Raw genomic sequence first — 23,286 nt, forward strand, 5'->3', positions numbered from 1 at the left:
GGCAGAGGCAGCGGTCGTGGAAAGGCCCCCCGCGATGAAGCAGGACAGCTGTATTGGTGAGGGGCTAGGAAGCCAGTGACTGGAGCAAAAGAGTGGCCAAAGATAAGAGCCAGGCCTTGTAGGCTGGTGAGGACTTGGGACTTTGCCTTTAATGTGACCTGACTGACTCAGGTGGCAGGACAGGTTCCCTGTGGTTGTCTTGTTGGGGAGGGAGGTTCCTGAGCCAGGAGAGTGGGAAGGGGCTGCTAGGAAGGTTCAGGGGGGAGATGATGCTGGATGGGACCCAGGTGGGGGCCACAGCATGGGACCCGGGTGAGGCCCCCAGGAGGCAGGTGGATCTCTGTACAGGATGAATCAGACAGAAGTGCTGTTGGACCCGGGTGTGGGTTTGACAAAGAGGAGTCCAGGGCACTCGCAGGTGTTTGGCACTGGTAGCTGGCCGTATGGGTCATTTTCAAAGATGAAGTTTCTGTTTTTCGAAGGGGCAGAGAACCTGTTTTTTGGTTTTTTGTTTTGTTTTGTTTTTGCTAAGGGAAGGGCCAGAGATGTCAGTTTCTCTTTCTTTCGTGTCTTCTGTAGACCTCTGCACGGCTAGTTCTTGCTCTCCGCCTCCCCAATGTCTTTGGGTCTCCGTGTTTATCTTTTACTCCAACCCTTTCTCCTAAGCGTGGGGATCTGAGCCCTTTCCCAAAAATGAGGGGAGGCCAGTGTCCTGGAAGGGGAGATGAATGGCCAGGGCCGACCAGGGGGCGAGGGAGCACCAAAGAGGAGAGGGCCAGGAGGCCGGAAGAGGGGGGGGGCAGAGGAGGAGGGGGGAGTGGAGAGGGAGAGGCAGGGGCAGGACCCCAGCAGGAGGGCGCAGAGGGGTGGGGAGGAGAGGTGGAACCGAGCAGACAATGAGTGAGACGCAGGGAGGAACAGGGTGGAGAGGGCAGGCGGGGGGGGGGGGGGGGGGGGGGGCGCAGGGAGAGGAGGAGGGGAACTGAAGGAAAGAGAGGAAGGGGGAAGGGGCGGGGGGGGCTGGATGGGGAACCAGGGGAAGGGAGAGGGCTGCTGGGGGAGGGGCGGCCTTGGAGAGGGGGAGGGGCAGGGGAGGAGGAACTGACGGGGGAGGCCGGGGAGCGGAGAGGGAAGTGGGGGAGGGGAGCGGGGGAAGGGGCAGGGAGGCGGCGGCGGAAGGGGGGCGGGGCGCCGGCGCTGACGCGGGGCGGCTTCCGGGCGCGGGGCGGCCGGCTCCCCCGCCGCAGGGTGGGTCCCGCCGCCTGTTGCCTTGTATGGTCCGAGGCCGCCGCGGTCCCCCGGGCCCCGCCCGACGCGGCCGCGACCCGCCCCGGGGTCTGGGGGGGGACCCCCGCCTCGGCCGCGCGCCCCCAAGGCCCCCGGACGCCGACGGCCCGCAACGCCGAGTTCCTCGGGGCCCGACGGCCACGACCCTGCGCCTCGGAGGGTCGGGCCGGGAAGCCGCAGGCGGCACTGGGCGGGCCCCGCAAGGTTTCCGAGCCGCGAGAGTCCAGGATTCCAGGGCGCCGGGACTCCGAGAGTCGAGTCCTGAGGCTTTCACGCCGCCTCCCCCCGGGTCCCGAAAGCCTGAGTCCCCCCTCACCCCCCACCCCAGGCTGTCACGTCCCGGAAGGCCGCCGGCACCCCGGGCGCCCCGACTTTCGGGATGCCCCCTCCCCCCCGCCGCGCCGCCCCCGTCGTCCTGGGCTCGCGCCCCGGCACATTCCGTCCTCTCCGCCCCGCCCTCCTCCCTCGGCCCCGTGGGGACGGAAACATGCCGTCCCGCCCGCGCCCGGCCGAGGGCTGTGGGTCACGGAGCCCGGCCGGACGGCAGCTGGCTCTCCGAGATCCGAGGGTGACCTCACCTGGGCCCGCCCTCTCAGGTGAACGGCCGGGCCCGGTGACGTCACTTCCTGCCAGGTAAGCGCCGCGGGCGGCCCGGCCTGCGGGGAGGAGGGGGGCGGAGGGGCGGCCGGCGGACCCTACCCTCTCCCGCTTCTAAACACTCCCCGCCCCTCTCGACCGCTTCTGGACCGCAGAGGACTCCGGGATTGCAGTTTACACACAGATTCCTTTTATTTAAAAATTCCAAAAACCACAAAAATAAACTTTTAACAATATATTACTTAATATATTATTATAGCATACTTATAACAATAATTATTCCATCGTTTCCAATATTACAAAAAGGAGGAAGAAAAATACAAGGGAAGCAGACGACCCAATATATATAAATACTATAAAATCCATTAGAATAAATAAAGTCGTCATAAATAAAGAGCCCAATGGCTGGGGGGGGGAATTGGGGGTGGGGGTGTTTGGCAATGGCTTTGGCTACTTGCTTTTGGAGGGAAATTCGAGCACCAGGATTCCCCCTCGGGGGAGGCTCCAGTCACCACCAGACTCTGGAACCTCAGGGTCTAGGAGAAATTGGGAGGGGGCAGTGGGAGCCTATTATTCACAGCATTGGGAAAGGGAGGGGTGGGTAGAGGGCTCACTGCCTTCCTCAAATCTGCTACATACTTTTTTTTTTTTTTTACAAGACCCAGAAAACTCCCCACCCCAACACCATGAACACAGATCTTGCACACTGGGGACCTGCCCCAGCGTGGGGTCAGGGGAGTGGGTTAATGCACTTTGGAAGGTAGGGGGAGGCTACTTGATTGAGTCCCCCGAGTTCCCCACAGCCCCGGGGCCCCTGTGGAACCCACAGCAAAAGAGAAATGGCCCCCTTGAATCCAGCTGATCTGTACTGGGCAGGCACTTGTCACTCAGAAACAGAGATGCGGTTGAAGATGGGGAGTCGCCGGGGGGCTGCAGGTGGCTGGGGTGTCCCAAAAATCCCAGCCTCGAAGACAGGCGAGTCGGATCCCCCTAGGCTGCTGCCGCTGCTGGCATATTCTTCAGGATCAGATCCCAGGGACTGTGCAGAGGGGCTCCGAGCCAGGCCACCCAAGGGCCCCCAGACGCTACTGGGGGTAGCCCTTCGGCAGGAGGGGCAACAGACTGTGGTGGGGTCCCTTCGGGCCACCGGGGTCCCAGGGGCAGCAGAGAAGGCAGAGGGTGAAAGTGGAAGGTCCCCAGGTGGCGGTGGTGGGGAGCTGGAGGGAGAGAAGGAGCAGGAGGACAGGGAAGGGCCTGCCAGGCCTGCTGGTGGTGGTGACGGTCGGCGGCCGGAGGGCAGGCCCGAGAAGCTGATGCTCTGGCGCAGCACATGAGGGTGGCCCGGGGCAGCCAGATCTTCGCTGGGGTTGTGGATGAAGTGGCAGCGTGAGCCGTAGGGGCAGCCGCCCTGGAGGTAGAACTTGTGGCAGAGTTCGGTCTTGTACTTGGGGTGGCGGCTGGCCTGGCGCAGCTCGCCCAGCCCGTGGGCAAACTGGCACTTAGCCCCGTAGCGGCAGCGCCCACTCTCGGAGAAGGTCCGACACAGCTCGGTCTTGTACCGAGATGAGGTGGTGGGAGTCGCAGTAGGTGAGGTGGGTGAAGGCGACAGTTCAGGGCCTGGGCGGGGAGCCAGGGGTGCGAAACCCGGGGGTGGTGGCACCCAGCCACAGCTTGGACTCTCCACCAGGCTGGTGGAGCGGCCAGGCAGGCGGCCACTGATCCCAACCCGGCTCCTCTCGGGTGAGCTGGGGCTCCAGAGCCCGGAGGGGGGCCAGCCTGGGATGGACTCCGTGTCTCCGTGGTCAGATGGCATGTCAGGGCTCAGCGACAGGAGGCTCTGTGGGAACAAGGATCGGTTAAGAAACCGAAAATGCTGGGTGACGCCCCACCCCAGCTGCAGGGCACCTAAGAGCTTGCCAGTCCGGTTCGTGGGCTCCCAGCCTGAGCCCCACCTGCCCACATTAAAATATGGGTGCCGGATGGCAGGGATCCCGATTTGGAAGTTCAGAATTTTTTCCTCCCCGCGACAGAAGTGTCTCCCGAGGGAACCAGAGTCCCCGGCTCTCCAGGCCGGATCAAAACAAGACCCCAGAGTCCGACAACACCACTGTCCTCCCAATTTCGAGCCTCTGGGCCCCCGGGGAGCTGACCCCTCGCATCGGGTTCTCCAGTTTCACAACTGGGGAAGCAGGCAAAGTTAGCCGCGGAGTCGGGAAGCCGTCGGACTTGAGAGTCCCCAGAGCTCCTGCTGGCCCGAGGGCCGGAGGGTCAGGAGTCGGCCCCCCCTCACCCCGAGACTCCGCGCCCAGCGCCGCCTCCGCGCCAAACCGCGCCCTCAGCAACCACTGGGGGTTAGGCCAGGTGTGGGGCCATTTCCGCCTCCAGACAGCCCTGGACTCCGACGAGTCCCCCGGCCTCCCGACCCCCGAGGGCCGCCCCACGAAAGTCGCGGGCTCTGTTTTCACCTCCTGAGAACCGCGCGGGTGTGGGAAGGGCGGCAGGGCCCCGGGCCGGGCCGGAGCTGTGGGCACTGGCGCTCGTCGCCCTAGCGGGGGGGGCGGGCCCGGGGGTCGCCGGCGGGGCTCACCTTGTAGATGGCGGAGAGGTCCATGGTGGCGCGATCCATGGCGGCGCGAGCGGCCGAGGGGTGAGGAGTCGGCCGGGAGGGCGAGCGCTGAAGTCAGGCTGCGGTCGGCCGGCCGAGCCCGGGCTTTTATAGAGGCGGGCGAGGGGGGGCGGGCCGGGTGGGTGGGGCCAGAAGGGGCGCTTCCCGGACGCGCGCCCCCAGCAAGGCCCGCCCGGCCCCCGGCCAGGACGCACCGGAGCCCGGCCCCGCGGGCGGTCGCAAGCGGGGAGTGCCCCGGGCCGGGGGGAGGGGGGGCAGGGGGCAGGGGGGACAGCGGGGTGTCGGCCCAGTTTCCAAGGCTGGAGAGAGCGAGGCGCGGAGAAGCGAACTGGGCCGTGGTGGGGGCAGGGCTCCCCGGGGAATCGACACGGGCCGAGGCCAAGAGGGCGTGCGCGGGACGACGGCCGGGGGCGGGGAGAGGAGAGAGCCGGGAACGCAGCCGGGGAGAGAACCGCGCAGGGACGCGGCCGTGGCGGGAGAGCCGCGCGCGCCCCGGAGGCAGGGAGAGGCGGGGAAGTTGGGAGACGGAAAAGACAAGTTAGAGACAGTCCCAGAGGGACAAACTCAAAAGAGGGGGAAGCGAGAGGGAGGGTCGCGTAAACTGAAAAAGCGGGGAGATGAACCGGGGGAAGCAAACACCGACAGGCCAGAAATCCCGTAGGAGCAACACGGAAGGGCGACCCAGGCCAGGTGGGGGATTTCGCTCAAACAGCCCAGGTCGGGAGGCCTTGGTCACCAGCCCCCTGGCCCTCGAGACTCGCGGGGGCGGGGGACCCCGGATCCCTGGCGAGGCAGGAAGGGGGCCCCTCGAGCTCACGCAGCAGATGGCCCCTCTGATCGGTACCCGCCCCCCAGCTCTGCTGCGTGAAAGTACTTTACGGCCATCCACTCAAGGACGCATTGTGCCCATTTTACACACGAGGAGACCCAGGCCGAGTTACTGTTGTCGAACCTGTTAGTAAAAGTTCGCCCTCTGAGAAAACTCAAGATTGGAAAGGGCGGTGTGTGTGTGTGTGTGTGTGTGTGTGTGTGTGTGTGTGTGTGTCTTTTATTGTGGACGAGGGTTTGCCTCCGATGGAAAGTCTTTTGGAGGTGGAAGGAACGGGTCCCCCCCCCCCCCACCAACTGGTGGTCGCACGGGCGTCTTTTGGAGGGGTTTGCCTTGAGAGAACTGCCAGTCTGCGGGGGTGACTCCCCACACTGGCAAGGCCGCTGTGGTCGAGGGGGTGCCCTGCGTGACACTCTGTTACAAAGGCCTGGGGAGAAAGTTCACTTTTAAAGGGGCTCTCGGTGGGCTGGGTGCCCGGAGTGCAAAAACATGGGGGCTGAAGTCGTTGCCACGGGGTGCGGCTCTACCCGGGCGGAAAGTTGCCTTCTGCGGGCTGCGGCCGCGCGCTGGGACCGAGGCGGAGACACTGCCCGGCGCACCGACCTGCCCGGTCGGACGGAGCTCGGGGGAATCCCTGTGCGGCGCGTTCTGGGGCCGAGGGGCCTTCCCGGCCGGTCCCGTGAGCTGGGCGGCTGCGGGTGCCTTTGGCACGGTTGCAGCCTCCCGCTCGCCCGTGACTCATTCGCAAGGGGCGGGGGAGGGGGGCTTCCTGGAAGCGGTGACGAGGAGGCTCGGCCCGGACGCCCGGGTTCCTCTCTTGTAACCAGGGTTTGTGTCGCCTGTAAACACAGCCTCGGGGACAACGGGGGAAAAGGGGGAAAGGGGGAAAGGGGAGGTGCCTGCCGCCCGCCTCCCGGCCGGGCTCCAAACTCCGGGGCCGCTAGTGGGATTGCGGCGGTAGGGAGAGCGGGAGGTGGGGGGGGGGGGGACACCCTGGGGTCCCCGGAGTGTGGCTCGACTCCGGCCGCGATCCCAGAGGAGTTTCGATTGCCTGGAGACAGGGAGCATTTCCCATCCCTGAGTCAGGCTCACCCCGTCCCCTCTCCTATCTGCTTAGTCATCGGCCCCGAGAGCCAGGACGCTAGGGATTGGGCGACGCTCTTGGAGGCTGGAGGGGGCTCTGCGCGGGGAAGGGCCGACCGCCACCCAAACGCAGGGGGTGGGAGCCAGGGCCCCGGGCCTCGCCCCCTCCTTGCTCAGATCTGGGGGAGGACGGGGCAGCTCTCCAAACCGCCTCTTTGCTAGATCCCGGACACCAGGCCCCCAGCCCCTCCTACGTCGGACCCACCAGCCCGGGCGCCCAGCCCCCCTCCCTCTCCAGCCCGAGCCCCCAGCCCCTCCTCCCTCCCACCGAGGAGCCTGGCTCCCCCCCACCCCGTCCAGGCCCCGGACGCCCGGCCGGGGAGGAAGTTCGGGCTGGACTCCTCCCCGCTCCCCACGTAGCCAGCGGGAAAATCCGTGGCCCCAGCGGCGGCCGGGAATCCCCTCTGGAATGACGGTGGGGAAGGGGATGGCCGGGGTCCCCCGCGGGGTGCAGGGGGGCAGCTCCCCGCCCCGCCGAGGGAGGAGGAATGGGGCGGAAACCAGAGAGGCTAAAAATACGGCGAGCACTTCCGGCCAAGGGGGAGGGGAACGGAGAGCAGTTTCCAGAAAAACAAGCGGGGACGGGAAACGCGGGGGTGTGAGAGTCGGTGCGAGTGCGCGGGCGAGCAGGGGAGCGTGTACTCGCGGCACGTGTGCGCGCCCGGCGTGCCTGGGCGTGAGCGGGCGCGGCCGAGTGTGCAAGTGCGGGGCCAGCCGGTGGGCGGGCCGCGGCCGACGTCGTGTGGCTGTGTGTGTGTGCGTGTGTGTGCTGCGGGTGGGAGCGTGTGTGCTCCGGTGTGGCCGGGTGCACAGTCAGGGGGAAGTAGGTGTGGGACACGAGTGTGTGCGCCCCGTTTCCTGCGTGAGGGCTGTGTACGGACAGGCCCGCCTGCCGCGGCTGCGCGAAGGGATGTGTGAAACCACCTGCCACCGTGCGGTTGACTAGGCTGCTTAAGCATCCCTGGGTGTGGGAATGTGTACGCTGCAAGTGTCTTCCAGGCGGCATTCGCGGCAGCGTGTGACTTACATGAACTGCACGCACATCTGCGGGTAGCTCTGAAGCACTATGGGGGCTGGAGTGACCCCCCGAGGAGCGCGGGGTCAGGGGTCTGGCCGCCCTGTCTTCTGGCGGGAGGAGGATCTGTGCGCCCCCACCGGGAAGCCCTGTGCCTCAGCGTCTGTGGGACTCTAGGAGGCTGGGGCCCGGTGCGGGGTCCCTGGAGCTGTGTGTGCAGTGACTAGTGTTCCCAAGCGTGTGTGTCCTTATCTGGGGGGAAGCTGAGAACATGGGAGGCCAGAATCTGGTTGAGGTTCCCTCTGAGGCCCAGTCACAAGGCAGTGAAACTGGTGAACTTTGGTTCCTGACGTCTACGGCACACATGACGGGGAGGGTGGCCGGTCACTGTTCGCCCCCTCCATGGGCCCAGCCGAGACACACACGCACACACTTGTACCTGAGAAGCATTATCTAGCCGCAGCTAAGGCTACTTTCGATAATGTCGAGCTGAGCGGAGGGCTGAGTCAGCCAGTCATGGGCAAAGTCTGCGATGGGGTGAAAGATAGTGGGTTAAGTGGTGATTAGAGAGTTGTTTGTATATTCATGTGGTTGGATTGTTCCTTTAGAGTCTGTTTGGGGGACTGTCACTGGGACGGAGAACCTGGGGACTCTGATTGTAGGATGGTGGTAGGTTCTCCTGTTCTCTGCTGGGGGAGAGGGGGCCACCGGCACCCATGTCCCCAGGGTCTGTTTTGCCCTCTGTGGCCATGCATCTCAAGTGCGCTCTTCCCTGGAGTGCGTGGTGGGGCACCAGGCCGTGTAATCTCCCTCTGGTCTGATGATCTAGTAAAAATCTCCACTAAGGTCCTTTGTGACCTTCGGCAACTTCTACCCTTGCCCCCTGCACTGTGGTCCAGGCCTCCGCATTGTTCCACAGACACATCAGCACATTCCTGCCTCGAGGCCTTTGCACTCCTGTTCTTCTCCCTGGGATGCTCTTTCTCCAAATGCCCACACGTTCTCCCTGGGATGTTCTTCCTCCAAATGCCCACATGCCTACTCCCTCGCCTTCAAGTTGGCTCCAGTTCAGCCTCTCAGTGAGGACTTCGTGACCTCTGTCAAGGACTTTTTTTCCCCCAAAGTAAATCTTCTCATCTACTTAACAACCCACGTAACATCTATTTACAGATCATAATAATGATAATGAATACCCACGGACCACCACCCAACCTAGGCTCTCAAACTAAAGTTTTTTAACAAAGTAATGCCAATTTCCATACATGTGCCCTGCATTTGTGTCATTGTGTCACATTTATTCCTGTGGGCAGCATCTTCAGCTAGTGCCCAGAGGCCTGCTGCCCTTCCTGGGGGGTCTGCCCTATATGCCTGCCTGGGACTTCAAGAAAGGGACTCCCTGGGGTGTGTATACACACACACACACACACACACACACACACACACACAGGCTGGCCATTTCCCAGGACTCTAGTGTGGGGACTTGGGCTCTGGCTGAATCACAGGTCTTCACAGTCCCAGGCTTTCCTTGCAGATGTGGAGTCCAGGACAGGACACCTCTGGGCGGCGAGATGGGAACCAGGGCACAGAAGGTGTTGGGTGGGGCAGTCCCGCAACCAGGCTGACTCACTCCAACAGCTGGGCCTGGGCTGGTAGCTCCGCCTTGCACTTGCCCAGGCCTGAAAGCCATGGCTGAGCTCCCGAGGCTTGCTCTCAGGTAAAAGGGGAGCCTGGTGGGCCACTCCTTCCCTGAAGCCCCCTCCCCAAGGCCTGCTTCCCGGAGCTGGGGCCCAGGCGCCTGGGTTCTTCCCCAGGACTGATGATTCACCCCTGCTGGGGCCTTTTCACTTCTCCTTTGGGGCTAAAAATACAGGGACCCAGGCATCCAGCTGGGCTAGGCTTCACCACGGATTGCACAATGCCCCTAGTTTGAGTGCTGCTGACGCAGGCTCCGGGTTCTGGTGGGGGAGTAAGCTGCTCCCAGACCAGGCATGCTGAGGTCAGGGCCTAGAACCCCTTCACTTCCCCTTTCCTGGGCTAAGGACTGGGGGTGCTGGGCTGACAAAGGAGGTGCTGGGGATCCCTGGACTTGGCTGTGGCCCTTGGAAGTGAAACTCCTTCCTCTAGCCCCAGGTAGCCTAGGGGTCTGGCTCCCAGAATCTAGCCCCCTTCATACTAGAGTCCCAGTTAGAACTGGGAGCAGAATAGAGCAAAAGGAGACTAAGACAGAGATGGTCAGAGACAGGGAAACAGGACCAAAGAGGTAGAGAAATGGACAAAAAGAGACCCAACGAGAGGCAGACAACAGACACATGCCTTAGAAACACACAGAGAAACGGCTAGAAAAGGGAGCAAATACAGAGAGACCACCCCCAAATGGACAAAGTCAGGAAAGACTGAGGGAGAGAGGCAGGTCAGGGCTCTTTGCCCAGGCAGGCTGGGGGCGAGCCCTGTAAGAGGTCATCAACGGGGGGTCCAAAGTGCATCCTGGGCTCGGCAGGACAGGACAGCAGGCTGCCAGGGGAAGCAAGGCCCCGCCCTGCGCGCCCCCTGCTGGCCTCTGCTGCCCCCTGCTGGCTCGGGCCACAGAACTCAGGCGGGAAGAAAAGTCGGAGACAGGCTGCTTTGAGGTCACTCTTCATTCCCTCCCTGTCCCCTTCCCCGGGGGCCTGCCCCACTCCCAGCCCTGCCAGCTCACAGGGTGCCCCCAGGGCCTGTAGGTGGTGCCGGCGTCTTGCCCGTGACCTTGTTGGCACAGTCCAGCAGAGCGGTGTGAATGTCCTTGGCACAGGCAATCTGGGCTTTGATGACTGCCAGGTACTGCGGGTAGGGCAGGCTGTCAGGCTGTACTGCATCTGGTTTGGTGGCCGTGGGCACCAGAGTTGGCGAATGCTTGGCACTGTCGCAACTCTGAGACAGGCACTCATGTGCCAGGCGCTGTGGACAGGCAGGCAAGGTGTGGTATCAGTGTCCCTCCTGGTGCTCCCAACTCCACCCCAAGGGCCAGCATGGGGTAGCTGGCTGGGCCTCTGGACTCCCAGGGGTTTGCAGTCAGAGCCTGGCCCTGCTGGTCACTTGCTGGTGACCTCAGGCATGCAGCTTCCCCTCTCAGAGTCTGTTTCCTCCTTTGGAAAATCAAATGGGTTTAATGACTACCTTTGCTGCCTCATCGGGTGAGAACCGTGAGAACAGTGTGTGAGACAGCCACAGGTCCTAGTGCTTCATTAAGTGCTAACTGATGAATGTCAGCTGCTATTGCTGTGACTGTCCTAACTCCAGCCTTGACCCTGGCAGTGGCTTCTCTGATGATACCTGCTTCTGGTTTTCCTCCTTCTTCTCTGGCTGCTCTAAGAACTTCTTATTCTGCCCAAGCTTTATTTTTTTAAAATTTTTAAAAAGATTATTTATTTATTTATTCATGAGAATACACAGAGAGGAGAGAGAGAAGCAGAGACACAGGCAGAGGGAGAAGCAGGCTCCATGCAGGGAGCCTGACGTGGGACTCGATCCCGGCTCTCCAGGATCACGCCCTGAGCTGTAGGCTGCGCTAAACCGCTGAGCCACCGGGGCTGCCCGCTTTATTTTTTTTTAATGTTTATTTTCTTTAAAGATTTTATTTATTTATTCATGAGAGACACAGAGACGCAGGCAGAGGGAGAGGCAGGCTCTCCACGGGGAGCCCGATGCAGGACTTGATCCCAGGACCCCGGGATTACGCCCTGAGCCAAAGGCAGACGCTCAACCACTGAGCCACCCAGATGCTCCTGCTCAAGCTTTAAACAGGGCAATTCACAGGTCCCATCTCTTCTTGCTCTCATGCCCTCTAGGGGTTGTCCCACCCACATGCACTACACAGTTCCCACCTCCGCAGTAATATCACATCTATATCCCCAGCCTCCCCTGAAATTCCTGAGCTGTCACACTCTCCTCACCAAACTGTTCCTCTTCCTGGGTCCCTGTCTCAGGAATGGCACTGCCATTCCAACTACAGCCTTGGGCGTCATCCTGGAGATGACTCCTCCCATAGTCCGGCAGCCCCATGGTCTGTTAACGAAGCCTTCTGAGCAGCTTTCCCATCTGTTCTTCCCCACTTCCTCATGGCCCTGTCCTGGTGCAGCCTGGCCTACCTGAATCCTGTCCTGGTGGCCTCCTTGGGCTTCCAGCCTCCACTCTTGGCTCCTCTAACCCATCCTTCACTTGGCAGCCAGAAGTATATTCCTAAAAAAGCCAGCAGGGCCATGTTCTTCCCTGCTTAAAACCTTCCATGGCTCCCCACCACCCTCAAGGCTATATTCAAAAGCCAACAAGCCCTGGGGTGGCTCAGTCGGTTAAGTGCCTGACTTTGGCTCAGGTGATGATCTCTGGGTCCTGCCATCAAACCCTGTGTCAGACTTTGTGCTCAGCGGGGAGCCTGCTTCTCTCTCTCTCTCTCCCTCTGCCCCTCCCCCAACTTGTGCACGTGAGCTGTCTCAAATAAATAAATCTAAAAAAAAAAAAAAAAATCCCACAAGCCCTAATGCATATTACACCTCAGCTAAACTGAATTTCATGACATTCCGATATGAGAAATTAAAGTAGAAGCTGTCCCTTATGGTTGGAACACCTTTCTACCACCCCAGACTTCTCAAATTCTGACTTTTCCTTCAAAACCAAGTTTAAAATGATGATGATGATGATGATGACACTACAGGAAACGTTTGCCACATGCTTAGTACCATGTTGTTTTTTACATATTTGATATTGCTGTCTTTCCCCAAAATCCATTTCTTAAAGGAGAAACCCAAAGGTCACAAGTAGAGATTGATGATCCCTCTGATTCCAGAGTCTGTGCTCTTAATCACCCACCCTCTTCCATTTTTGCTCCAGCCAAAGCTCCGATGTGCTCTCTACCAGTAAACTTCCCTGAGCCACTCTCTCCCTGCCCTATCCTTGGCAGAGTCACGTGCCTTCTCTGGGCTTCCACAATCCCCCAAACTTCCCTCATTTTAATCCTGAGGGAAGGATCCTGTGCCTCTCCCATCCTAGCCCTGACCACTCTGAGCTGTCACTATTTGGGGATGTATGTCACCCCACTGAACTGGAAGCTTAGTAAAGGCAAGGATCAGAGCAACATCATGTCCCCAGCATCAGTTGAAGCACGAGAGTGGCCCATAGGAGGTGCCCCATGTGTGCCGACTGACAGGGTTTCCGGAGACCTGGGGACTGAGGCAGGGCTGTGGTCACCCAGTGTCTAGGAGGCCCCTTACCAGGCAGAGCTCCAGCTGGTCACAGAGTGCGTAGAACTCCTCCAGACACTTGTCAAAGCGCTGTATGGGTCCATCACTGCTCTTTCTATAGTCCAGGAGAAGAAGGTGACTGGAGAATGAATTTCCAATCTCTGGGACTTCAGTGTCTACCCAACCAAGTATCCATCAGGAAACCAAGTTTAGGCCCAGAAACCCCAAGGCACGGCCTAAGGGACTGTTTTAGAAGAGGCAAAAGAGCAAGGGTGGTCGCTAAGGAGTGGGGCTCGAAAACAGAAGGAAGGGGGCATAAGTGGGTGGGGATCCGCGTGAGTTTCTAAGACTAGGGAGAGCGGCTATACTCACTGGCCGTTGTCAATGTTAGTGTTCTGAATCAAGTTCTGGGCGGCGACCTTCATCAAGGTCTAGTTAAAAAAAAAAAAAAAGGCACGAGATAGAGAAACAGAAGGGGGTGTAGATCTGCCAAAAGTACTTTTCGTAGATCTACACTCTTCCCTAAGATCTATTAAATTTCAAGCCTTCTCATCACTTGGCACCTCTCCTGTCAATCCAGAGTAGCAGGATTTTCCTAGAAGCCCGCTCTCACCGAGGGTCCTCCCAGTAATCTCCGACAGATCTTACACTCCTGCCTCACCCACCAATCATGGAAAGAATCTCTGTACAGGCCAGGCTTTTCCTCACGTATTAACAACCAGAGGCTTATTTTTCCTTTAAACTCCCTCCCACTCGAGTTCCGGCCATTCCCAGGCCCAACATCCGCGCTGATCCCGCTCACACTGTCAATCTGCAGAGCCTCGCTTTGGCCTCATCCAGAGGACCAAACGTCATTCCCCCTTCCTGCCTCTCCAACGCTCCTTTGCTCTCTCCCAGACTAAAGAGGCCCTCTGCCTTCCCCCTTGGAGTCAGAGAATAAGACCCCTCTAGCTACTCACAGCTCCCGGCCAATCACCTGTAGACTCTCCTTCAACTGCGGGATGAGCATCTTGTAACGCTGCACTGGATCGAAGTCCTGTTGCTGTTGCTGCAGAAGCCCGCTCTGGGCAGGCCCCACCAACTGTGCTGGTGGTTGCGGCTGCTGTTGCGGACCCGGGCCACCAGACGAACCCGGACCCGACACACCCGCGGCAGACGAAGCAGCGGCAGCTTGCTGCTGGGACGCAGCCATCTTCCTCGCCCAGCGCGCCGGAAGTGCGCCACAAGAGCGTCTCTCCCGGTTTCTTCTTGGCGTCTCTGTCTCCAGGTCCCGTTTGCTACTTAGCTCCGCCTCCCAAGCCACTCAGCCAATGGGAAGAAAGGACAACCCCCTCTCTCCCCTCCCCCTTGACTCTCAAATTAGACGTCCACATTTACGATTGCCAATCACAAGAGGCTGTTCCTCCGTCGCCCCGCCCCTTACCCAGCCGTTTGCCAATCCGGGTGTGGGTCTAATCCGGACTCTATTTCCCAGAAGGGCTCGGGGCCTGAGGCGACCTGTCGGGTCCTCAGCGTCTTGGCGGCAGTTGGTGGAGCCGGAGCTGCGAGTCCGTCTTTGGCGCTGCCTGCTCTCGTTTAGCCGAGTCTCCTCTGGCACTCTTCTCACCAGGCGACCTCATTTCGACCCTACCCGACTGAGAGCGGCGCCAACCCGAGGCCTCCCTCGGATTAGGCGTCCGCAGACGTCGGCACACCCCTCCGCGTCTCCCCGCGGCTCAGCAAGGACCCCGTCCGGGCCTCCTTCACCCTGTCGCCATGGCGCCCACCATTCAGACTCAGGCCCAGCGGGAGGATGGCCACAGGTAGGCGCCACGCCACCTGGCTGTTCCGCTTTCCTCTGGGGGTCTCCAGGTTTCGGCGAGGCTGGCGGGCGGGCGGGCGGCGGGGGGTGGGGCCGGGCGCGGGTGTCTTCCTACGACGCCGCCGGCCCCCGGGTCTGCCCGTGATGTGAGACCCTCGCCGCGAACGCCGTGACGTCACGGAGCGCTTACCTTTGACAGGGGTGGGTTCCTTCAGGGGTGGGGTGTTGTCCCCGCTCCCTGCCATGGAGTTCAGAGATTAGGCTATGGGGAGACTGTTTAAAAGGGATTGTGCGTTTATTACTCCAGTGAAGCATTTCGAGAACCCCTTTGCCAAAAGCGATTGAGCACGTAGTTCTACTAAAGCACTTGAAGACCTCTCCTCCAAGAGCGACTGAGCAGTTGGCTTCATTCAGGAAAGCGTTTGCACTTTCCCTAGGAGGAGTTGAATATTAGGCTCCTTCCGTTAAAGTACTTGGAGCACCGCTGCCCAAAGGATTTTACCATGTGTCACCCCCACCTTCCCTTTTTTAAAAACTTGGGGAAAAAAACCTCCTTCATTCTTCTGTCCGGTTTTTTCCATCTTTGTCAATGTGTCTCTCTTACCTACCAGGCCCAATTCTCACCGGACTCTGCCGGAGAGGTGAGCCCCCTTGTGTTTTCCCAGAAGGGGTGGGCCAGTGGGGGCTGGGAGCAGAGGTGGGGCAGCAGGGGCCAGGTTTTGAACCACTGTGTTCCCAGGTCCGGAGTGGTCTGCCGAGTCAAGTACTGCAACAGCCTCCCTGACATCCCCTTCGACCCGAAGTTCATCACCTACCCCTTTGACCAGAACAGGTGAGGCGGAGATGGAGGTTGGTGAAATACCTCAATTAGATCATGAGTTCCTTGAGGGCAAGGATTGCTTTTCTTGTTGACTGCTCTTTTCTCAGCACCTAGCAACAGGACAGTAGGTGCTCCGTAAATACTTGTTAATGAATGAAACAAGCAGTGTCCAAGTCTCTTCCCACGGAAGAGCCAGGCTTCTGGCCCCTGCGTGGGGGACACTCCCCATTTTGAGTTCCTCCCTGGAGAGGCTTAGGCTCTGGGAAGCAGGGATGTGAGGGGTAAAGCTGGAATCAGGAAGCCATAATGCGTGTTTCCCCACCCAGGTTTGTCCAGTATAAAGCGACTTCCTTGGAAAAACAACACAAGCACGACCTCCTCACTGAGCCAGACCTGGGGGTCACCATTGACCTTATCAACCCGGATACCTACCGCATCGACCCCAATGGTGTGTGGGAAGGCAGGGAGGACCTGCTCTAGGCCAGCAAAGGCCAGGTCCTGCCTCACGACCCTCTTGTTCTCCCTTAGTACTCCTCGATCCCGCTGATGAGAAGCTTTTGGAAGAAGAGATTCAGGCCCCTACAAGCTCCAAAAGGTGAGTGTGCTGGAGACATCAGGGGTGTGTGTGTGTGTGTCTCTCTCTCTCTCTCTTTAATGGGAGGAGAGTGGTGGGTCCTAAGTGCCTAATACTCTACCCCAGATCCCAGCAGCATGCGAAGGTGGTGCCATGGATGCGGAAGACTGAGTACATCTCCACTGAGTTCAACCGTTATGGCATCTCCAATGAGAAGCCTGAGGTCAAGTAAGTTGTGGTGGGTAAGGAGGGAAAGCGGAGATTTCAGGTGTGTCCAGTGATCCCTAAAGGCCTCTCTCTTTACTTGTAGGATTGGGGTTTCTGTGAAGCAACAGTTCACGGAGGAAGAAATTTACAAAGACAGGGATAGCCAGATCACAGCTATTGAGAAAACTTTTGAAGATGCCCAGAAGTCGGTAATTGAGGGACTGGGGTAGGATGGTGGTTGCAGGCAGAACAAGGTACAGCTCCAAAACTCCACGTCCTCCTCTTCACCGACCCTGTTTTTGCCCCCACCAGATCTCCCAGCATTACAGCAAGCCCCGAGTGACACCGGTGGAGGTCATGCCTGTCTTCCCAGACTTTAAGGTCAGATCCAGGGCAGGGAGGCAGCAAAGATAGCCTGCCATCGCTGCTCATCCCAGTCTAATGCCAGTGTTCTTGCCCCAGATGTGGATCAACCCATGTGCTCAGGTCATTTTTGACTCAGACCCAGCCCCCAAGGACACGAGTGGTGCAGCTGCATTGGAGATGATGTCTCAGGCCATGATCAGGTAAGTAAGTAACCCCACTGCCCACCCATGTTCCTCACTGCCCCTTTGTCCTCACTCTTCATTTTCTCCTTTTTCCATCCAGAGGCATGATGGATGAGGAAGGGAACCAGTTTGTGGCTTATTTCCTGCCTGTGGAGGAGACACTGAAGAAACGAAAGCGGGACCAGGAGGAGGAGATGGACTATGCACCGGATGATGTGTGCGTGGGTTGGGGTTAAGTTTTGGGGATTGAGAATTGGGTCTTTTTTCCCCTCATAAAGAAGAAATGGGGTGACCTTGTTCCCATCATCCTCATCAGGTATGACTACAAGATTGCCCGGGAGTACAACTGGAATGTGAAGAACAAAGCTAGCAAGGGCTATGAGGAGAACTACTTCTTCATCTTCCGGGAGGGTGATGGGGTTTACTACAATGAACTGGAGACCAGGTACTTGGTACACGCCTACCTCAGATTAACCTGGGCCTGCGCTTTAGAATCCTGATCCTGGGGTACACAGGAACTACGCTGCAGGTCATTTGTACATAAGGATTGGTCTCTCCTGCATTTTAAACAGGAGCAGCAGAAGCCTGCTCAAGCATGGGAGCTGGACCTAATTCTAACAAAAAGAACCCAGGAAGGAGATTGAGCCTTTCTGTAGGGTAGATAGCCAAATTCCATCTGATAATAAGAGATTTCATGTGAAAGTCAGCATAAACAAAATACAGAGTAATACGTCAAATTAGGATAAATATTTTAAATGAAATCTTGGATATCCAAGTTAATAAGGGGATCCCCCCCACCCCGTCCCCCAAACAAACTTTCCCCTGAGAGCTAGACGTTTGTTTACTTACTCCTGTGCTAGGGCCCTCAGTGTAATGTAAGGGTTGGGAAAGAAAGTGTGATCTTGAGTTTGTTTAAAGCAAGAGATCCCAAACTCTGATCCCATCCATGTAGAAGGTAGCACAGTGGGCTGGTGGGCTGAGTGACCTGGAGCTCTTGACAACCTCCAAGGGCACCATGACCTGGCCCAGCAAAGGGTTCCATCCTATTGTTGCTATGCTATGGGAAGGAAAAGGGGCCACAGTTTAGCATTTTCCCAAAGCCAGCCATCTAGATTCTGTGCTTTTAAGTGCTGGTAACTAATGCACCTTGAAATCTCTTATGTGCACACATTTGTGTTGTGTGTGCACACGCACGTGTGTATACACATACACTTTATAAATACAGGGGACTTGTGGAGCTATTAGTCTTCCCTTTCCCTTACCCGACCTGAGTGTGGTCTCCTTCATTCAACCCACATTGATTCTGGTCTGTTCTGGACTAAACATTGGTGAGATAGTAAGAATCAAGTCAGATCTTTAGATGCATCTTCCACATACCCCTCCTCACCAACTTGCCCACTGCAGGGTCCGTCTGAGTAAACGCCGGGCAAAGGCTGGGGTTCAGTCCGGTACTAATGCCCTGCTTGTGGTCAAACACCGGGACATGAATGAGAAGGAATTAGAAGCCCAGGTAACAAGCATCACTGGCCCAGGGCACCCACGGAGGGTGGGAATGGGTAAGGAGAGAAACAAGCCTAACAGAACACCCTCTTCCCCCTCAACCCTGCTGCTTCTAGGAGGCACGGAAGGCCCAGTTGGAGAACCACGAACCCGAAGAAGAAGAGGAAGAAGAGATGGAGACGGAAGAGAAAGAAGCTGGGGGCTCAGGTAAGCTGGAAAGGCCAAACCCCAGGAGTCCTGGAAGGGTGGGAAACTGGGTCTCACTTCTCCCTGCTTTCTTACAGATGAGGAACGCGAGAAAGGCAGCAGCAGTGAGAAGGAAGGCAGTGAGGATGAGCGCTCAGGCAGTGAGAGTGAACGCGAAGAGGGTGACAGGGACGAGGCGAGTGACAAGAGTGGTAGCGGCGAGGATGAGAGCAGTGAAGATGAGGCCCGGGCTGCTAGGGACAAAGAGGAGATCTTTGGCAGTGATGCAGATTCAGAAGACGATGCGGATTCTGATGACGAGGACAGAGGCCAAGCCCGTGGCAGTGACAACGATTCGGACAGTGGCAGTGATGGGGGTGGCCAGCGGAGCCGGAGCCGCAGCGCCAGTCCCTTCCCCAGTGGCAGTGAGCACTCCGCCCAGGAGGATGGCAGTGAAGCTGCAGCTTCTGATTCCAGTGAAGCTGACAGTGACAGTGACTGAGTCCCAGGCCCTTCAGGGTTGGTGCAGACACGATTATAATGCGAGCATTATGCGTAGGAAGGCACTTTGAGTGGTCTGTTTGCGAACCCTTCGCTTTGTTTCCCTCCTCTCCTCCAGGCCTTGCTGTTAATAAAGCCAACTTCTTTCCCTTTACTTCCGCTCCCAGCCCTATGGTCTCATTCGGCTTCCACCTCTCCTTCCCGCCCTGTCCCAGGAGCTCGATGGCCTCAGCCTAAGGCCTCTAGGTTTTCCATGAAATGTAGCATAACAAAGGTCAGAATCTTTTTTTTTGTTTCTTGTTTTTTTTTTTTTTTTTTTTTCCAAAATAAGCCCAGACCATTAAACAAGTGAAACTCCAACAAGTAAGTCTTCTCCAACAGCGAGAAAAACTGTACAGTTACTCAAAGCTGATTCTGCCAGTGGGGCTGGGAATAGGAGGGAGGGTGAAATCATGGTGGGGGGCAGGGGGCTTGGGGGGGCTGGAACAGAAGAGGATCAGGGTCCTGCTCATCAGAGTGGGGCCGCCTGCGTCCTGCACACTCTGCTGTCAGGTGGGGGGAAGGGGGCAGCTCTCGCCTCCCATTGTGTGTGTGTGGGGTGTCCCTCACCACCTCCCAATGCCAGGCAGAGCCAGCTCACCCTGATGGGTAGTGAAGACGACAGGACTGGCTGGGAGGTGGTGAGGGTCCTGTACGAGGGACACCCTGCTGATTCCAAACGAGGTGGCCCCTGTCCATCCCACTTCCCGGGGCTATTGGGAGGGGGACTGGAGAAGCCCTGGGAGCTTGAGGGGAATGAGCAAAGGCACAGAAACATGGAGGGGCCGGGGTGGGGGACTTGCATAGGTTGATGAGTGTGCAAGAGGTACATAAATAAACCTGACACCCCACCCAGCCCGGCACTGGGAGAGGAGGTGGGGACCTTAGCAGATCCCCAGGGCCACCCCACCCCCTGGCTTCCTCCCCCTCCCTGGGCTCAGAGCTGAGGGAGGTCCAGACCAGGAGGGCAGAGGCAAGAAGGTCTGGGGAATGGGCTGAGAGTGCAGGGAGGGCGGTGGTTTTAAAATTTTTTTTTTTGGTTTTTTGTTTTTTCCCAACATTTTGTATCTTTAATAACATACACAATGGTTACCAGCCATATTCATAACAAAAGTTATTCATAAAATGTATCTAAAAATAACATTTTTTTTCCTTTTCGGTGTGAAAAGCTTGAGAATGTCCCAGTGGGGGGTGGGGTGGGTTGAGTGGGAAGAGGGGGTTGGAATAGGGGACCCTGGCTTCCCCACAGCCTGAACCCCCAAATCCCCTCCCTCCACCTGGGCCCCAGCACAACCCCTCAGCAGGAACAGAGACCAGAGGGTCTGTGTGACTCCACAGCTGGGACAAATCTCTGGGTTATGATATAGTGTTCCACTTAAGTGAGGTCATGACAGAATGGGGGGGTGGGGAAGGATGAAAGAAAAGGGGTGGGGAAAGAAACCAAAAACCAAACAATCCCCTTTCCCTTATTCCTTACCCCAAGTCTTTCAGCAACCAGACCTGGGAGTGGACAAGGGTGTGTTGGTTGCGGGAAGGGGATGTTAAGGCAACAGACTTCCTGACCTCACTGGCTGCCCTGGCTCCTGGCCTTCAACCTCTGCATCTGGGGAGCCAGGACGGGGGAAGCGGGGAAGGGCTAGGGGGTCTGGAGGAGGGGGCTCTGCCCTCTCCCCTCGTAAAATTCAGGCTCCCCCTGCCACTGTCTTGGCTCAGAGAGAGGCCTGGGGATTCTAAAAATGAGAGGGAATGATCAGAGAGAAAAACCGTTAAGAACTATATAAATATGCATCTTAAATAGGCCTAAGAAATTAATTGTAGAGAACCTCTGATAAACAGGGCAAAAGGAGGTGAGTAAAAGGAGGGTGGCTCCTGTCCTTGGGGAATGATGGGAATGGGGAAGAGAGGCAGGTGATAAGGAGAGAGAGGCTCCTCTCCTCATCCACCACCTTCTCCTTAGCTCCTCTCAAATAACATCCAGGAGAGCAAGTGGTCAACCCCGTTCCTCTCCCCAGATGTCAGATGGTGCTGAGCAGGCCCCGCAAGACAGGGGGAAGCTGCTCCCTTAGGAGGGGCGGGTGGCCGGCAGTCTGGAGGAGGCAGGGGTGGGACGGGGCCAGGCAGGGGATGAGGGAGGGAAGGAGGGGCAGTCAGGCTAGCCAGTCCCTGCTCCCTTTATCCTGGCTGCCCCCTACCTCCCTGAGCCTCAGCAGGAATCCCTCGACGGGCCTGGGAGTGAGCAAGGCGTGTGCCAATGTTAAACAAAAGTTAAAAGGGTGAGAGAGTAGAAAAATACTAGAATGTATAGCTGAGCCAGCCCACCCTCTCGCTGTCGCGGAGAAGCCCGTTGGGGGTTGGCCCCCGCCCGCCGCCCAGGGAGCCTATGGGTGCGCTGGGCTGTGGGTCCCGTCAGATGGTGGAGGTTTTGTCTGTCCCATCTGTGGTAAGAAAGGGAGGAAGGGAGGAAGATCAGGAAGTGGCGGGAGGCCCAAGAAAAGGCGCTCCGGGAGCCTGTCATCCCAGTCAGGCCCTCCCTGGAGGCTGGCCTCCCCTAGGGACCCCTCAGGATGCTCTGAGTTGCTCAGTTCAGAGGCGGAGACGCTGCTGGGTAGGTGGGAGCTGGGTCAGGGAAAGAGGAAATGCTCACCACCCAAGGCGTGTTCTGTCATGCTCAGACACAGAGACTCCAGAGTGGGATTGATCTCCAGGTCAGGCCCAGGGACCGGGCAGTCTGAGGGGGAGAGAACAGAGGCAAAGGCTGAGCTCAGGTGGAGAGCAGAGCCTGGGAGACCGAGCACTGGATGGGCTGCCGTGGGGGGAGGGCTGACAGGGATAAGAGGGAGGGAGGGAGAGGCAGGAGATGGAGGAACCGCATGTGAGACGTGGCACACGCTCTGATGGGAAGTATGATTGGGCAGGGGTGAAGGACAGTCGGGCCGGGGGTGCACAGAGCAGGGAGAGGCTTAGCAATGAACAAAAAGCCTGACCAGCAGGCTGAGGGAGTGTGGGAAGCTGAGGGCGCTTCCTGGAGGCCGCACCCTGCACGTTGCCTTAGGCACAGTCTGGGCATTGGCCCCAGGCACTGGGCAGCCCCATACCTGCTCTGTAGTTGGTGCAGAAGCTTAATTAGAACCCTTCCCAACCCCACTTGGACTTGCTCCCCTGGGCAGGATGTCATCTGGGCAGGCCTGGCAGACGGGGCAAATCAGGACAGCAGCCATGGGGTTTGTCCTCAAGTCACCTCTAAAGGGCCTCTTGTTCTGGTGTCTGGGAAACAGCCCACTCCTGAGCAGAGCTGACCCCACCCTACACTGCTTAAAACCCCTTCCTTGGCTCCTCACTGCTATGGGGAGGAAGCCTGAGCTCTCTGCCTGGGTTCAGAACACTCTTTTGCTCCCACTCCCAGCCTTACCTGTCATCACATCCCCAATGAACTCTGAGCTCAGACCATGTTGGGACACCTAACTGGCCGTTCTTAGCAAATATATATTTTTTTGACCTTGGGCAAGTCACCTCTCTGAGTCTCAGATTTATGACTGACATGATGGGAATAACACCAGTGCCCTCATGTACACAGCCGGGAGAAACTGATTTGATGGAGTAGGAAAGGTGTTGGATACACAGTCCAGCACACAGCACGTCAGTAAAAAGAGTAAAAAGAACTGTTTCAACTTTTTTGCTTGTGCATTTCACCCATCCAGTCATTTAGCATCCCGTTACAGATGCCTACCATGTGCCAAGCCCTATGCTAGGATGAACACAGTGGACAGGGTCCTCTGCCTCTGACAGATGGCAGTTCACATAATCTCATAAATTGAAAGCCACTAATTTGGCACTTTATGTCATGAAGACCTTAGGGTCACCTACAAGTCTAGTTAAAAACAAATTTTTAAAGTAAACTCTACCTCCAATATGAGGATTGAACTCCTAACCCTGAGATTAAGAGTTGCATGCTCTACTGATGAGCCAGCCAGGTGCCCCATCTCCCACAGCCTTCTCTGCCTTTGCAGCCTCAGTGGCCAGCAGCAGGCCCAGCCCAGGGCAAGAAACACCCCCACTTGACAAGGCCGGGCTAGCATTTCTCTAACCTCCCTCTTGCCAACTTCACCCTCATTCTGATCTCTCATCTCTACACTGTTCTATGAACAGAGGAAAAACAGTCATCTCACCTCACAGACCCTTTAGTGTAGAACCTGGTTTTAAGAACTGAAGTCTGCTGGTTCCTGCCTGAAAGAATCCCAGTGGACTGACAGGCAGGACAACCCCCCATGGAAAACTTGATGCTTTGTCTCACCCCCTCCACCCCTTCCAGACTGAGTATTTTAGAGAGGAATCCTCTAGAGAGATGGTGACGGAGACCAGCAGAGACACTAAGACTGTGACACAGGAAGGAAAGGTGTGGA

At 57.9% G+C, this 23,286-nt stretch overlaps 4 protein-coding genes across 7 annotated transcripts in view; 1 reads left to right on the plus strand and 3 right to left on the minus strand.

The window, feature by feature from the left end:
* Positions 1 to 2,470: 2,470 nt before the first annotated feature.
* ZFP36 (ZFP36 ring finger protein) lies at positions 2,471 to 4,608 on the minus strand. The gene is made up of 2 exons (XM_038525673.1): positions 4,472 to 4,608; positions 2,471 to 3,721 (listed from the first exon to the last, which is right to left on the minus strand). The coding sequence occupies exons 1-2, from the start codon at positions 4,508 to 4,510 to the stop codon at positions 2,768 to 2,770; spliced, it is 993 nt and encodes a 330-aa protein (XP_038381601.1). The 5' UTR covers positions 4,511 to 4,608; the 3' UTR covers positions 2,471 to 2,767.
* A 5,507-nt stretch (positions 4,609 to 10,115) lies between these two features.
* On the minus strand, positions 10,116 to 14,576 carry MED29 (mediator complex subunit 29). Its single transcript, XM_038528923.1, has 4 exons — positions 13,687 to 14,576; positions 13,083 to 13,141; positions 12,741 to 12,825; positions 10,116 to 10,431 (listed from the first exon to the last, which is right to left on the minus strand). The coding sequence occupies exons 1-4, from the start codon at positions 13,900 to 13,902 to the stop codon at positions 10,189 to 10,191; spliced, it is 603 nt and encodes a 200-aa protein (XP_038384851.1). The 5' UTR covers positions 13,903 to 14,576; the 3' UTR covers positions 10,116 to 10,188.
* PAF1 (PAF1 homolog, Paf1/RNA polymerase II complex component) lies at positions 14,171 to 19,001 on the plus strand. The gene is made up of 14 exons (XM_038528922.1): positions 14,171 to 14,512; positions 15,123 to 15,152; positions 15,251 to 15,343; positions 15,658 to 15,779; positions 15,860 to 15,926; positions 16,032 to 16,133; positions 16,216 to 16,321; positions 16,425 to 16,493; positions 16,575 to 16,678; positions 16,761 to 16,877; positions 16,977 to 17,105; positions 18,065 to 18,170; positions 18,277 to 18,367; positions 18,445 to 19,001. The coding sequence occupies exons 1-14, from the start codon at positions 14,466 to 14,468 to the stop codon at positions 18,846 to 18,848; spliced, it is 1,587 nt and encodes a 528-aa protein (XP_038384850.1). The 5' UTR covers positions 14,171 to 14,465; the 3' UTR covers positions 18,849 to 19,001.
* SAMD4B (sterile alpha motif domain containing 4B) overlaps positions 14,683 to 23,286 on the minus strand; it is a 42,475-nt gene continuing 33,871 nt past the window's right edge. The window contains exons 12-14 of one of the 4 annotated variants that reach the window (XM_038528921.1): positions 21,531 to 21,614; positions 15,374 to 15,441; positions 14,683 to 14,784 (exon numbers count right to left, since the gene is read on the minus strand). In XM_038528921.1, the coding sequence (XP_038384849.1) occupies positions 14,698 to 14,784; positions 15,374 to 15,441; positions 21,531 to 21,614 (239 nt within the window). In that variant the 3' untranslated portion in view covers positions 14,683 to 14,697. Of the gene's footprint in view, positions 15,442 to 19,127; positions 21,322 to 21,530; positions 21,615 to 23,286 lie in introns of those variants that run through there. The other 3 variants (XM_038528919.1, XM_038528918.1, XM_038528920.1) reach the window with 3 other exon arrangements.

Source organism: Canis lupus, chromosome 1, assembly GCF_011100685.1.
Source record: "Canis lupus familiaris isolate Mischka breed German Shepherd chromosome 1, alternate assembly UU_Cfam_GSD_1.0, whole genome shotgun sequence".
Taxonomy (NCBI): Eukaryota; Metazoa; Chordata; class Mammalia; order Carnivora; family Canidae; genus Canis; species Canis lupus.

Coding starts and splice junctions, on each gene's coding strand:
- PAF1 (XM_038528922.1), top strand. CDS start 14,466: ATGGCGCCCACCATTCAGACTCAGGCCCAGCGGGAGGATGGCCACAG. Junction 16,878..16,976: donor GACTATGCACCGGATGATGT/GTGCGTGGGTTG, acceptor CATCCTCATCAG/GTATGACTACAAGATTGCCC. Junction 17,106..18,064: donor TACAATGAACTGGAGACCAG/GTACTTGGTACA, acceptor TGCCCACTGCAG/GGTCCGTCTGAGTAAACGCC.
- ZFP36 (XM_038525673.1), bottom strand. CDS start 4,510: ATGGATCGCGCCACCATGGACCTCTCCGCCATCTACAAG. Junction 3,722..4,471: donor ACCTCTCCGCCATCTACAAG/GTGAGCCCCGCC, acceptor TTGTTCCCACAG/AGCCTCCTGTCGCTGAGCCC.
- MED29 (XM_038528923.1), bottom strand. CDS start 13,902: ATGGCTGCGTCCCAGCAGCAAGCTGCCGCTGCTTCGTCTGCCGCGGGT. Junction 13,142..13,686: donor AGTTGAAGGAGAGTCTACAG/GTGATTGGCCGG, acceptor TTTTTTAACTAG/ACCTTGATGAAGGTCGCCGC. Junction 12,826..13,082: donor ACTAACATTGACAACGGCCA/GTGAGTATAGCC, acceptor CCTGGACTATAG/AAAGAGCAGTGATGGACCCA.